A 13451-nucleotide genomic window follows, 5' to 3' on the forward strand; every position below is an offset into this window, starting at 1 on the left:
TTCTGGGTTTCCTGTGCCTCCATTGTTGCCCTAGAATGCATTGGTATATAGATGCTATACTGCATTCAGCCACTAGATGGGATGAATAATGGGATCTAATGGAATCATTCACCCCCTCTAGTGGCGAATGCAATATAACATCTATATCTTGTTACAAAACATTTAAAGATGGACCCCAATATCCACTGAGGGTTCTGGAATGGAACCCCAGTGGATACCAAGGGCCCACTTGTATCATCATAACTGACACTAGTAGATTTAATACTATCTCCTGCTTGTCTCATTAAGACCTATCCTAGCAATGCAGAAGTAGTATTGACAAACAGAAAGGTAACTTGCTGCATTGGACTTCTATGGACTATGCTACCTCTTGGTGACTCCCCTAAGCCTCTGTCTACTACCTGGACTTCGGGAATTTGCCCTGTGGCCTGGAGCTCTCACCTGAATTTTGATGTACCAGGTATAGCTGCTTGGGGGACAGATGGACTAGTTTTTAAACTAGCATTGCATCCTTTGTAAAATTCAACCTGTAAAAATCAGCTAGTTTCACGTTCCATTTTAGTAAGTAAAGACACTTGAAACACTGGGGCATAACATTAAGTCCACGCTTGTTTTTGACACTTATTTTTGTTTTTTTTACTACGGTGGCGGATATTTTTTAAAAAAGAAACACTGACAGGACTCTCCCTCCAGGAATGAGCAGTAGTAATATATGTTTAATTGTACATTCTTGAATACTTCCTGCAACATCTCAACAAGGCATCTCAACTGAAGTTTTGGCGATATGAAACTATATTTAGAACTTGACCAATGAAATCATTGATTAACTGCTTAGAAGACAAAATAGTCAACTTTAAAAAGGCTTTAGCCAGCTGACAGGCAACAGGAGGCTTTGGTAACTGGTACACTGAGACTTGAATAGTATGCAAAATTTATCAGATAAGTTAAAAAGCAAGTGGTTGACCAACCCAAAACTACAGGCAGGCCCCCATATCCGCAGATTCGGTATCCATGGGTTCAGTTATTCGTGGAACGGGATGCCCATTAGCATTGTTTAAAAGTTTACAGCAGAAGTGTTTCTTGCTTTAACAGGTTACTATATATTCAAGCTTACAGCAGATATGAGTAGGCTCCTGGAAGCCTGAATACTTGACGAAACTAGATTGAACAGCAATAGGAAGCAGGCCCCCCATGATGTACCCATTAGCTAAAAGCTTACTGGAAAGCATTTCTTGCATTAAGAGGTCACTATAAGCATGGTAGGGCAAAAGTCAATGTTGTAGTGTCCTCGCTCTGGGCCTTGCCCATGGTATACCATCCTGGTAGTGTGTGAGCATCTCCAGGAATTGGGTAAACAAGTGCGTTTGGCTGAGAAGACACCAGCCAGAGGCAGCACTGCTTAGCAAAGTTTAGTAGCTAGGAAACCTCCCTAAACATCTCATTCTCCTGCTCATCAGGGATGCAGTGGCAAGCTTCTTCCTCATAGTGCAGTCTTCCTCAGACAGACAGGCCCTTGTGACCACCGCCCAGGTGTTCTATCACCTGGGATGGCTAAAAGCTGCTCTTGCTGAAGTTGATCATGAAGAGGTGCTGCTAGAGTCAGTGTATTGTCATCTGACTGTCCTGTACCCCTGCTCGAGGGAGTGGAAATGAATCAGGGTCGTTAAGGCAGAAGGGAAAGACTATCCTTTGGGGGTGAAGGTGTGGTATACAGGCAATCGGTACCATGAAGAAGAGCCTGAGGTTGATGAGGTGGCTCCTGTTATTATCTCTCTTGGGAGGGGGCTATTCTTCTCCCTGGTTCCACCATAACAGTATCCAGTATCCCCAGTGAATTTGCCCCTGTTGAAAGGGGCCCTGAAATGTTTGATTGCCCTAGAATGAGTGCTGATAAACAAAGGAGGCCCCATATCTAGCCTGCCCCTCCCCTTCCACAGTGATCAGTATAACTTGTCAGTGTCCTGTCTGACAAATCATATTTCTCTGTCACTGCAAGAGAGAGGCAAAGATGAGCAGCAGAAGCAGAGAAATGCACAGGTCATGACAACAAGATACCACTGAGCTCTACTTGACAATATGAAACAGGGAGCTTGACACACAACTGCTTGTTTTCACTGGCAGATGAGAATTTAGCAGAACCTCCACTTTGAACCAACCTCTACTGCTGAAATCAAGGACAATTATAAGTTCTTAACACACTTAACATTTGCGGAATTGTGACCAATGATAAAAAATTAGAACAAGGTTCTGAGAAGTTTGACAGAACAAATGAGACAAGTTAAAACTGAATGAAGCATACATAAATTTGTAGAAATTTACTTCCTTGAGTGTTATGGCTCACTCTCATAGGCCATTAATAGTTTTAACAATATTCTCTCTCTCTCTCCACGCACGCACACACACACACACACACAATATTTTTAAAGCTCTATTTCATAAGCTTTTGGGGATATAAAGACAACTGGCTTCAATTCAAGGCAGACAAAGTCTTGCAGGGGTTAAAAGAAGTGAATGCTTGTGACCAAGCGAGAGCATGTGAGTGGTTAGTCTTTGGGTACAGGGTCCCATATAATAAGACTATTTGTATTCATGCTGGCAGAGTAAACACTACATGTTCATGCCCAGGCAGCTCAGTGCTAGTAATTTCAGCCAGAACACAGCTCAGTCCCTTGGGAAACTTTGCTACCCCCCAGCCCCCCAACCACTCCAAATGCAGAATGAGAGCAGAGAAGGGGAGTGGAGGAGGGAAGGAAACATGCACAAACGCACTCCCAGAGAAAGAGAGAGAGAAGCACAGTGAGAAACCTTCAGCCTGCACTGCAGTATGGTCTGCATGTGGGTCAAGAGAAAAAATAAAAATTTAAAAGCTCTCAGGAGCGAGATGTTTTGGAGGACCTCTCTAAAAATCATCCTTTCTGCTTTAGAAGCAGCAAGTTTATTAGCATCTTAAATCTCGACATACTAATCACATCAGAGGTGATACATTTTGCATCACTTCCTGGAGAGGACATTTTAAACGGATCATTCTCAGAGGTCCAATACTGTAGGTGGGTCTTTATATTTTCAGATAGAGCATTCAGGGGCTTTTCCTCTGTCCTAGTAGTCTTGAGAACAGCCAGAGGTCAGTATATTACCCCTATAATGTAGATGGAAGGACTGAGGCTGGGAGATACTGGTTTTCCTAAAGACTACCCAGTTAGTTCCTGCCAGAAATAAGATTTGAACCATGGATTTCCCCACCCAAGGCTCACAGCAATCTTAGCCACTACCATTCGTAAACTCTTTACACTGGTATTGTATGTTACTATCAATAACCCTATTCTTCCCACCACTACTACCACCACTACTACTGCATGTATTTTTGGTGCTTTTCCTTATGTTCCCCCCTATTCCAAGTCTGCTGTCACACTGCCTGTTTCCATTATGTCTGTTTGCTTGGGTTCTCTGCACCCCCCATTTTAATGTGCATGTATGCACAAAAGGTAAAATGGCTACCGTATCCAAAAAGGTAAAGCGCTTAAACAACGCAACTAAAAGAAGCGCATCAATTCTATTTTTCAGAACAGGTGGTGGTGGGGAGGATGTTACAAATTTGGACTGAGAAACTATATTTAGGTACAGGGTTCAATAGTTTCAATTGCCCACTCTAACCATGGGTGTTGCAAGAGTGGTTCACAGTAATAGTATTAAGGAAAGGCTCAATTCAAAACAGTTCAACTTACTTCATTTCCTCCAGGTAACCTGTTCATATGCACCAGTTGGCCTTGGTCATCTAGTACCAGTTCTGTATATGTCAGTATGTCAGAAGGCAGAGGAGGGGCAGGTAAGGTTGCAAGTTCGTTCATGAAAGCCCAGAGTTTAATCAAAGACTGCAGGGATTCAGAAAACACGTGACTTTGTTACAATTTAAAAAGAATCATACCGCTGGGTGCTTTTTTGCACTTTGTACAGGGATCACCATACCTACTTCTGAAGATCCCCCAATTGACAGTAACATAAAAAATGCCCACAGTTCATTGGCAGAGAATACCTGGTGCACACAAAAGGTCCTAGGTTCAATCTCTCGCATTTTAGGTGCTGGGAAAGGTATTCTGCTTGAGATCCTGGAGCATGCTAACCACTGGAGTAGACCAGTGTCTTTAACCTTTTTCATGCACAACCCCAATATACAAATACAGCATGAGACTAGAGACCCCACCATTGATCCCGTCCCCTCCCAGGGCGCTATCTACCCACAGCCATCGCCGATCACTCCCCACCCTCATTACGCCCTCCTAGCCCTGTTCATTGATTTCTTATTAGAGAGAGCAGATAAAGTTACTATGAAGCTTGGCACTAGTGAAAGCTATTCTAGCACAATTGCTAAGAACCTGAACAGGTTTGGGACACAATCGCCTGGTACCTGAAGGCATATACCAGATGCCTCCTCCTTTACCTGGTGGTGCTCTAGTCCAGTGCTCTTCAATCTTTTTCTTTCCCGTAAGTTGATGCAACCCCACAACCGAGACTTAATGACTCCATTGGGGTCCTGACCCCAAGGTTGAAGAACATTGGAGTAGACAATACTGGACTAAGTGAACTAGTGTCCATTTAGCGACTCAGTATAACTTTATAAGGCAGTTTCTTATGTTAACATTTCAATGGATTTCTCAACTATATTATAATAATTTTGTATTGATCTGCTGCAATTGTTTTAAATGATTTTGTTAGTGAGACACCAAATATGTCAATGGAAGCAAGCTACATATTTTACACAGATTAGTAACTTGGATGACCCAACATACAGCTGTGCTGAGGACCCAAACAAAAGGAGAGAGAGGGCTGAAGTAAGTTCTTGCATACTGCAACCCCAAGGAATGCATGAAAGCCTGGTTTAGTTTTAAACATTCAAGTTCTGTTATTTAAATGTCAGAGACACATCTGGTGGGCCGCAGCTGGGTTATACAGACTCTTACTCCAATCCAAATGTTAACTAAATAAAGCTCAGTACGCCAGTTATGATCTCACCTGCCGAAACATTTCAGGGATGTCATAGACATATGTTGTCCCCAATGACTGTGCCTGGAATCTCTTGGATTGGAGCAAGTCCTTGGTCACGTACGGTGTATTGATTAACATTCCATGTAGCGGCCCTTGCTTATCACCATAAGCCTGGAACATAATCTAGACAAAGAAATACACAACCGCTATTAAGTTAACATGATAGAAAGGTCCACTGTTGCATGTTTCATTCCATCACTTGGGAATGTCTTTCTATTTGTAGAGCTACACAGACCAGTGATGACCAACTTCTGTATTCTCAGAGGCTGCTCTGTACTCCAAACAGTGGCCTAGGAGCAGGAGATGATGTAATCTGAAACCACCACCCACACACGCTCAGTCCATTTGGTGCCTTCAGTAACTCCACATCCTCGGTTATAGAGCACACATGCATGCACCCAAGTTATGGAGCTACCACCCTTGCCCCCAAGAAGCTCTATCTCCGCACTCGAACAATGCGCTCAAACAACATGCCCAGCTAGATTTACCAGAGCTGCAATGAAGCACAAGCCCCTAGGCATGAGGATTGTGCCTATAAAAAATCTCTGCTCATAGGTAGGTATAAGATGAATAACCAAAACAGGTGGGGGCAGGGGATACTAAGGCTCAGCATTGCTTCAAACCTTGGCAAAGCAAGATGCCAACCTTGGAGCTAACCAAGGTCCTACCACTCCTATCTAAATTCTGTTACCAGCTACCTGTCATCTGTCAAACTGACAGCTAAGACCATCCTTTGACTCCACCCCCTTTGGGTCAAGGGTCCCTGCAGGAAATCATGTAGCACATGAAATCATAGCACATGTAGGAGCAAATCAGAGGGTACGGGAGGAGTTAAACCCCATTCCTGTGTCCATCAATGATTTCCTACAAATGTCCTTCTTTACTTGCATTAAATCAGTGAATACATGTTTGGGAATAAGCATTTTCTGAGATAGCATCTAGTTCCCAGAGGAAAGCACTATCACGTCTCACAGTGGGGCCATCTGCAATCTTCCTAATAAAGCCAAGAATCTTTTTTAAAAGGGCAACAGTCAAGAACAATTTTTCCAGTATAATTCCACACTAGCACAAGAGAGCTATGTACCTGGGCAGTTCTGGAGTCTGTCACCTCTTTGTACAGGCTTATGTCTAGGTAATAACCAGATTCATTGGTCAGGAAGAGCCGGATGGGAATCGCTTTGCCAGTTGGCGTCAGTCGAATATTGATCTTAAGTTCTGCCTGGAGGACCCGAAGCTTCCACAAGCGGCTGCCATAGCGCATCACCATGCTCCGAACAGACTCCTCAATCTGAAAGGACACAAGGGGAGGATAAGAATTCATCTGCACATACAGCTGGATGACATGCTGAGAGGTACTTTACAGGAAAGGGGTCTGAGACAAACTAGGGCCCCTTATCAGGTTTTATTAACTGGAGTTTCACTTTACATGAAAAAAAATACCCATTTTGCTCCAAAGTGTTCTCCAGTGGGGGGTCAGCACAGCTGACCCAAACTCTGTCCTGCTTGACCGAAAGGCTAGGCCAGATTGGGGAAGTCTAGGCAGACCCTCCCCCACAGGAAGTTCTGAACTCTGGTCTGCCTACCTGAAAGGGAGGAGCTACCCATCTGGAGGACTAACTCAAACATGGAGATCCCACTGGAGAACATAAATATCTTGTAATCCTGTAGTATGTTTTACCCCATCTTTCTTCAGAGAAGCCAAGGGTGATGTGAAGGCTATATTCTCCATTTTATCCACATGGACATCCTATGAGGTGATGCCTGAGAGACTGGAACTATTTATTTATTTTTCACATTTTTATACCACCCTTCCTCCCAAGAGCTCAGGGCGGTGTACACAGCTGCTCCCCTCCTTTTGTCCTCACAACAACCCTGTGAGGTAGGTGAGGCTGAGAGAAAGTGACTGGCCCAAGGTCACCCAGGAAGCTTTGTGGCTGAGGGGGGATCTGAACCTGGATCTCCCAGGTCTAAGCCCTCCTCCCAAACCACTACTATTCCAAACTTACCTAGCTAGCTTCTTGGCTGAATGGAAATGGTCATAAGAAGGACCATCTGGGTTTTGACCAGAGTCCCACAGAGACAGAAAGGGTCCACACAGTTCAGTAGGAAAGAGAAATGTCCAAGGGCAGAACCAATATAAATAATGTATGATGGCAGCATCTCCTCTCCCCAAATAATGAATGGTAAAATAACTGTGCACCCTAATATCATAACACTGCAAGTTTCTCCCACTCCTGCAAGCAGCAACAATCAATAAAATGAAGCATGTGGGGTGAAACCCGATGCAATGCTATCACATACACATTTTGTTTTTAGATGTTATCAGGGAAGAAAAAATATGCAGGGTTGCTGTATTTGGCAACAGCCATGCATTCTCCATATCAAATTTTACAACAATGAATCTTCCAGAGTTAGATACACATACCCTAGCATGTGGAACACATGCTAATCTATATGGAGTTAAACCATTGGTCCACCTATCTCAGCACTGTCTACACTGATTGGCGGTGACACTCCAGGGTTTCTCCAGGGTGACACTGCAGGGAGATAGCAGGGATTGAACCTGGGACATTCTGCATGCTAAGCAGGTGCTCTTCCACTGAGTTGCATTTTCATTCCAGCATTCCTTTTGAGTGAGGCCATGATTGGGCATGCTCACAATCCAGCATGTACCTCACCATCAACATTTCCCACTCTCACTCTTCCGATAAGATGGCATTAGAGGTGGGGTGAGGAGCAAAGGCACATGACCTCATCAGGCCAGAGGGAGAGCTAGGAAAGCATATTTGAGTTGCTAAGTGAACTTGATTCAGAAGGGGTTGAGAAGAGGTTGAGACATGGTTGCTTAACTACTGTGTGTCACATGGTTGTGTGTCACATGGTTGCTTAACTACTGCAACACTTTTTCTTCCCATCTCTGGCAAAGGCATGCCTCACAAAGAGCTAGAAAAGGTGTAGAAAACAGCAACCCAGATTAGCAAAAGGGGCTGCAGTACCCCTCTCCCTCCCAAGAAGGAACAGCCATACATTTGGAGCTTTTCCGTTTAGAGAGAAGATGGTTAAAAGTGAGGTCATGACAGAAATTTATAAACTTTACAAATAATGTGGAAAAAGTGGAGAGAGACAGAGACAGAATTCAGCTGGGAATAGATTCAAGACAGACAAAAGGTAGTCTGGCTTTACACATGTTACTAATGTATGGAATTTGCTATCATAAGATGTGGTGATGACTACTAGCTTAGGTAGCTTAAAAAGTCATTCAAAAAATTCATGGTGAAAGAGTTAAATAGAACAACCATGTTCAGAGGCAGTCTACCTCCAAGTACCATTTACTAGATAAAGGGGGGGGAAACAGGGAGTGCAGTAGCCTTCATACTCCTGTTGATGAGCTTCTCAAAGATGACTGCTAGAAACAGGATGCTAAACTAGAAAAATGTTTGGTCTGATCTAACAGGGCACTCTATATGTTAATATGACAGTGGCAACAATTCTGAAAGGAGAAGCGGGAGACCGCACATCAGTGGAAGGTCACACAAACCCCTTTCCCAACCCAGTATCTTAATATTCTATGGAACTGGAAAACAACATTGAGAGCAAAATCCTCCGCAAACATTTAAAAAAGCATTTACGCACCATGTTTCATTGAGGCTACGATGCCTTAAATCAACGAGGCAATTACTGCTCGGAGGCCTGTTCCTCTGCTGTTTTATTAAACTTTTCAAATATACTGCTGTTTGGTAAATAGTGCATATTAAAAGCAAAGCAATCTAAAGGCAGGTCTTAATGTTTTCTCTAAAACTACATCCTTCCCAAAGCCCCTCCGGGATTCACTCTTGGGAAGTGAGACAACTGCACAACTGGGCTACATTTCCTCCAACATCACAGATATGCACAACTCTGGCAGTTTTCAAGTACCTGGGCAGCCAGACTGAGGCATGACCATCCACAAGTGGCACAAGCAGTGGGAAAATGCAGCTTTCACTACTGCCATGTCTTTTACCAGCTGAGGCTACTGGTCCTTCTAAACCAGTGCTCTGGCCTTATATCCAAGATTGTGAGCCTAGGCAGGAGCTATCATGCCTGGCAGTCCAGTAAAGTGCTGCTACCTGCTATCTGGCCTGCCTTCCTGACCTCTGGCCTCTTTACCCTGCATGAACCAGAGCCTGGCTTACAGAAAGGTCCATTCTGCTTGTGGGGTGGGTGAAGCAGTCACTTCATGCAGCAAACTAGCAGGGAGTGTCTTCTGCACTACCCGCATCTGCCCGCTGACTCCACTAGCCTGTCATTCAGTCATTCAATTTGTTTGACTGTGTGAGCCAAGTAATGTGGTAGCTGTAATTCTCTTCCCACTCTCTTCCCTTGTGAAAAGGAATGTGAGCAGGAAGAGGGGCATGGTGGCATTCTCCTCCAGCTCCATGGCTGCAATTCTCTTACCTCTCATTCTCCATTCCAAAAAGGCAGCAAGTGGGAAGAGAATTGCACTGGTAGCTGCAAGGCCAGAGGAGGAGGTGGCACAGTGTCACTCCTTTGATGGCTCCTGCTCATTTCCCTTGCAGAAGGAGGAGGAGAACGTGAAGCTGGAGGGTGCACCAAAAAGAAGAGGGGCAGAAAATTTTTGTGCTGTCTCAGCCACAGCAAAGGCTTGAGCTGGAACTACTTACACATAAAGCAGAAGATGGCGATCAAGTGGACTGAACCAGTTCAGACTGAAAAAGGTGGAGCACACTTATGAATGATCCCCAACAACTTCTTGCAAGTATAAAACTAGCAAAACAGGGATCAGGCTGGGCTAGAACATCTATTCCTGGTTTTTAAAAATCTGAGGTGGGGTTTTTAATGTACAAACACACACACAAAAAACCAGTATCCACCAACTGCAGTTTGAAATGGTAGAATCTATTGTACCACCTCACTACACTGAATGTGTAGATGAAAATGCACCCAACATCCTCTCTGCGGTTGCATATAACAGGGGATGGTAGTAAACAACAAGGGGACCAATTCATATTCCCAGGCCAATGAACTACTTTGCAGGATCAGGAATGAGCAACAAGCTCAAGCTCCCCCTTCACACCTGCTAACTGCTCACCTTAGAAGGGTCCATAATAACTGTTGGAACGAAGTTGAGAAATATGTGATTACAGTCTGTGCGCACATTTGTGTTGTTAAATGCCACTTCCAGCTCATCCATGGCTTCTAGAAGCAAGCGCTCTCCCTCGTTCTGCAGGTATTCAAAGGACGCTTCCTGGAAAGAAGATGACCAGTCAGGGACTTACAGAGATCTTACATCTTATAACTCATCTGAATCAGACCCTTGGTTCACGTAGCTCTGCAATGTCCCCAAAGACTGGAAGTAGCTCTCTAGGGTTTGAAGTAGGGGGCCTTTCTCTGCCCTTCCTGCAGACAGCAGAAATTGAACCTGGGTCCTTCTGTGTGCAAAGCAGGTGCTTTTCTACTGAGCTACAACCGTTCCCTAAAGTTATTTACTTCTTCTGGCCAGCACAGATGGAGAAACCAGAAACTGGTAAACCTTAGGTAGAACCTGCCCCTTCCAATGGGGGTTGCTTCCCCTGTTGCCATTGCAGAGGTGAAAAGTCAGCATGGACGGAGACTTGCCAAAATAGCAAAAGGATTTGTCAACTGGCCAGTTTGGGAGCTACTGCTTTTGTCTACAAAAAAAGGGTTTGGTCTTGACAAGACTTAGAAGACAAGTTTAAAATGGTGCTCCCTAGGATCATCAGGGTCCCTAGACAATACCCACCTTAGTAACCAAGTCAGAGTGCCTGATGATGGCTCGAACAAAGAACCTGTAGTCTGTAACCTCTGCTCCAGTCTCCACTTTTGCGGCACCCAAATAGAGGTGCATCTTGTGATTGGCACATGGAATGGCAGTGAGGTCAAAGTTGCGCATTCGGTTGAGTTCCAACTGGAAAGCCAATGCTGGCTCCAAATGCCGGTAGATCCGGTCTTCTTCAAACTGGAGAGAAACCCAGCAAATAAATTGACTTCATAAATAAACTTTTTCTTGGCACAATTAATGAATACATGAAGCTGCTTTCAGTTCAGTTCAGATCCTTGGACCATTTCGGTTAGGATTGTCTGAGCTCCTAGTAACAGCAATCTGGGGTTTCAGACAAGGATCTTTCCCAGCCCTACTGAGACACAGGACCTTCGGCACAGAAAGCAGGTGCTCTGCCACTGAACTATGGACCTTTGTAAAGAAGTAGAGCCTCCATGTAATCAGAACTCTCCGTTATCGGTTCTGGCAAGTGCTACACCACGAGTGAGGATCCTATTGTAGAAAGAGCAAGATTAGCTCCACGGTTCAAGCAAAAGTTTTTGTGGGTCACTAAAGGGCAGTACATTCTGAATTATTTCTTACCACACTGTGGGGGTACCATGGGTCTCCACATCCAATAACAAAATCCTATCTTGGATCAACCCCATCTCCACCTCTATTCTCTCTACCTGCTCTGCCTCTCTCAATGCCAATGAATGATCTGGCACAAGACTAAGCAGATGGGAAGCAGAGGTGTTATGGCCCCTTTGGCTGCTACTGATTCAGCTGCTCTGATGTCACAGAAGAGGAAGCAGCTGAAAGCTAAGGGAGACTAACTCTAAAATCGATGAGCACAGGGACTCTACATGAACTTTCAAATAACACTGAATTTCAAATGATAGATATCCTGAACAGGCATTCACTCTTTCATGTTCATGAGTTCATTCTCCATGGAGAGCGAATGCCTGAACAGGGCTAGTGCACTGTTGCAAATTAGTTGAGTTGTTTTGGAGCCGATTAATGAGGCAAGGCTGGCAACAATGCTTGCATTTGGCACATGAATCCAATGACAACTTAAAGATAGACACGGCAAAAATGTGACTACCCACCTTATCCCTGGCACGGAACGTGAAGAATTTCGGGAATTCCCTCTGTTTGGGAAAGAGAAACAATGAGTATATCTCCAAAACCATAATTCACTATTTGTGCGAACAAAACAAATCGCTAATATTTAGATCCATGAGTTTGGAAATGGAATAGGAGAAAACAAATTTTTAAAAAATTAACAGATAAAAATGCCATGTCACTATATGTGACCAGAGACAATATGTGCTCATGAAGGCATCTGCCCCCCCCCCCAAAAAAATAGAGTTCAGACTATGGAGAATCTCTTACTCTCCTGTTTTCATTTTCTCAACTCCTAGTCCTCCATCATATCCTTTCCCCTGCCCCAATTCATCCTCCAAACTATCCAGCATAGTTGTGCTTATGTTCACAGGGACAAAAGACTTTCAGATCTTTCTCATTAAAGGTGAACTGATCACTACCCACTCACCTGGTCTCCTATGGTGAATAAGAATCACTTCCAGATGACCAGGGAGAAAGCAACAAGTTCTTGTTTGTATCTCTCTTAGTCCATCAGTGTGCCACGTACATAGGAATGTGGAGATAGATGGACTAGTAACTTTTGTTGAACTAGATTACATACAGACCCAAACTGGATTAATATCATGTTGGTCAGGCTGCCTGCCTTCCATGGAAAAAAGCCTTCCATAGTTCTGTAGAAGGCTGAAAGCTAGGTATCTCAGAGATCATTTATTGTACCCTACCCAACTAAAATTCCCAGAATTGTTGGGGATGATGGAAGTTTAACTTTGCAGTGAGGCATGCCCATATTTTTATGGCTAGTCTGAGGCCTATAAGTCCAGATCACAGCAAAGAACAGAATAAGGTCAAAACCTACACCTTCTCTTCTCAGCATCTTTCCAAATATCCCTGCCCTCCTGTCTTGGTCTCTGCATGCCACCAATTTTTCCTGCCATCACCAATGCACATGCTTTAGCTAACATGATTGCTTTTTCCTTTGGGGTGGGGGGCAGCCTTCCATCTAGCATTTCGGGCAAATATCATAATTAAATGTGCGTCCATGCACACAACTGACACCAAGCAAATCCTCAGAGCTTTGATACCAAAAATCCAAAGAATTCTGCCTTCCTAGATGGAGGAATTACACCCCTGCTGTGTTCTAATCAACCAACTATCATCAAGACAATCAGAATAATTCGCCTAAATTAGCCAATCAAGACACCCTGCAAATTGGAGAATGCAAAAAGCTACACGAGAAAATCATCATAGCCAGTTATTATACTAATAATCGCGTTAAAAACCTAATGAGATGAGGAAATTGGAAGCTTGCTGGAGCAACTCTCTATTACCTCAACATGCTGAGAACTAATTATATAGACTGTAATTAAAACACAAAACAAACCCAAGCCAAGGCCCCCGAGTTAAGCTGACAGACGGTCCAGTAACAAAGTGAATAGAGGAAGGCAATATTAATGACTGAGCCATGTCTGCTGGAAGGACATGGTGAGCTCCTGAAGAGCACCGGCAGAATCTCTGAACTCAAAGA

The 13451-nt window shown here is 44.0% G+C and overlaps 1 protein-coding gene across 4 annotated transcripts in view; it reads right to left on the reverse strand.

Moving 5' to 3' along the window:
• ACACA (acetyl-CoA carboxylase alpha) overlaps positions 1-13451 on the reverse strand; it is a 205017-nt gene that overhangs the window by 78481 nt on the left and 113085 nt on the right. For 3 of the 4 annotated variants that reach the window (XM_066636059.1, XM_066636060.1, XM_066636062.1), the window contains 6 exons: positions 11929-11970; positions 10802-11017; positions 10130-10285; positions 6125-6328; positions 5008-5163; positions 3723-3869 (listed from right to left, as the gene is read on the reverse strand). In XM_066636059.1, the coding sequence (XP_066492156.1) occupies positions 3723-3869; positions 5008-5163; positions 6125-6328; positions 10130-10285; positions 10802-11017; positions 11929-11970 (921 nt within the window). The remainder of the gene's footprint in view (positions 1-3722; positions 3870-5007; positions 5164-6124; positions 6329-10129; positions 10286-10801; positions 11018-11928; positions 11971-13451) is intronic. The other variant, XM_066636061.1, reaches the window with a different exon arrangement.

Source organism: Tiliqua scincoides, chromosome 8, assembly GCF_035046505.1.
Source record: "Tiliqua scincoides isolate rTilSci1 chromosome 8, rTilSci1.hap2, whole genome shotgun sequence".
Taxonomy (NCBI): Eukaryota; Metazoa; Chordata; class Lepidosauria; order Squamata; family Scincidae; genus Tiliqua; species Tiliqua scincoides.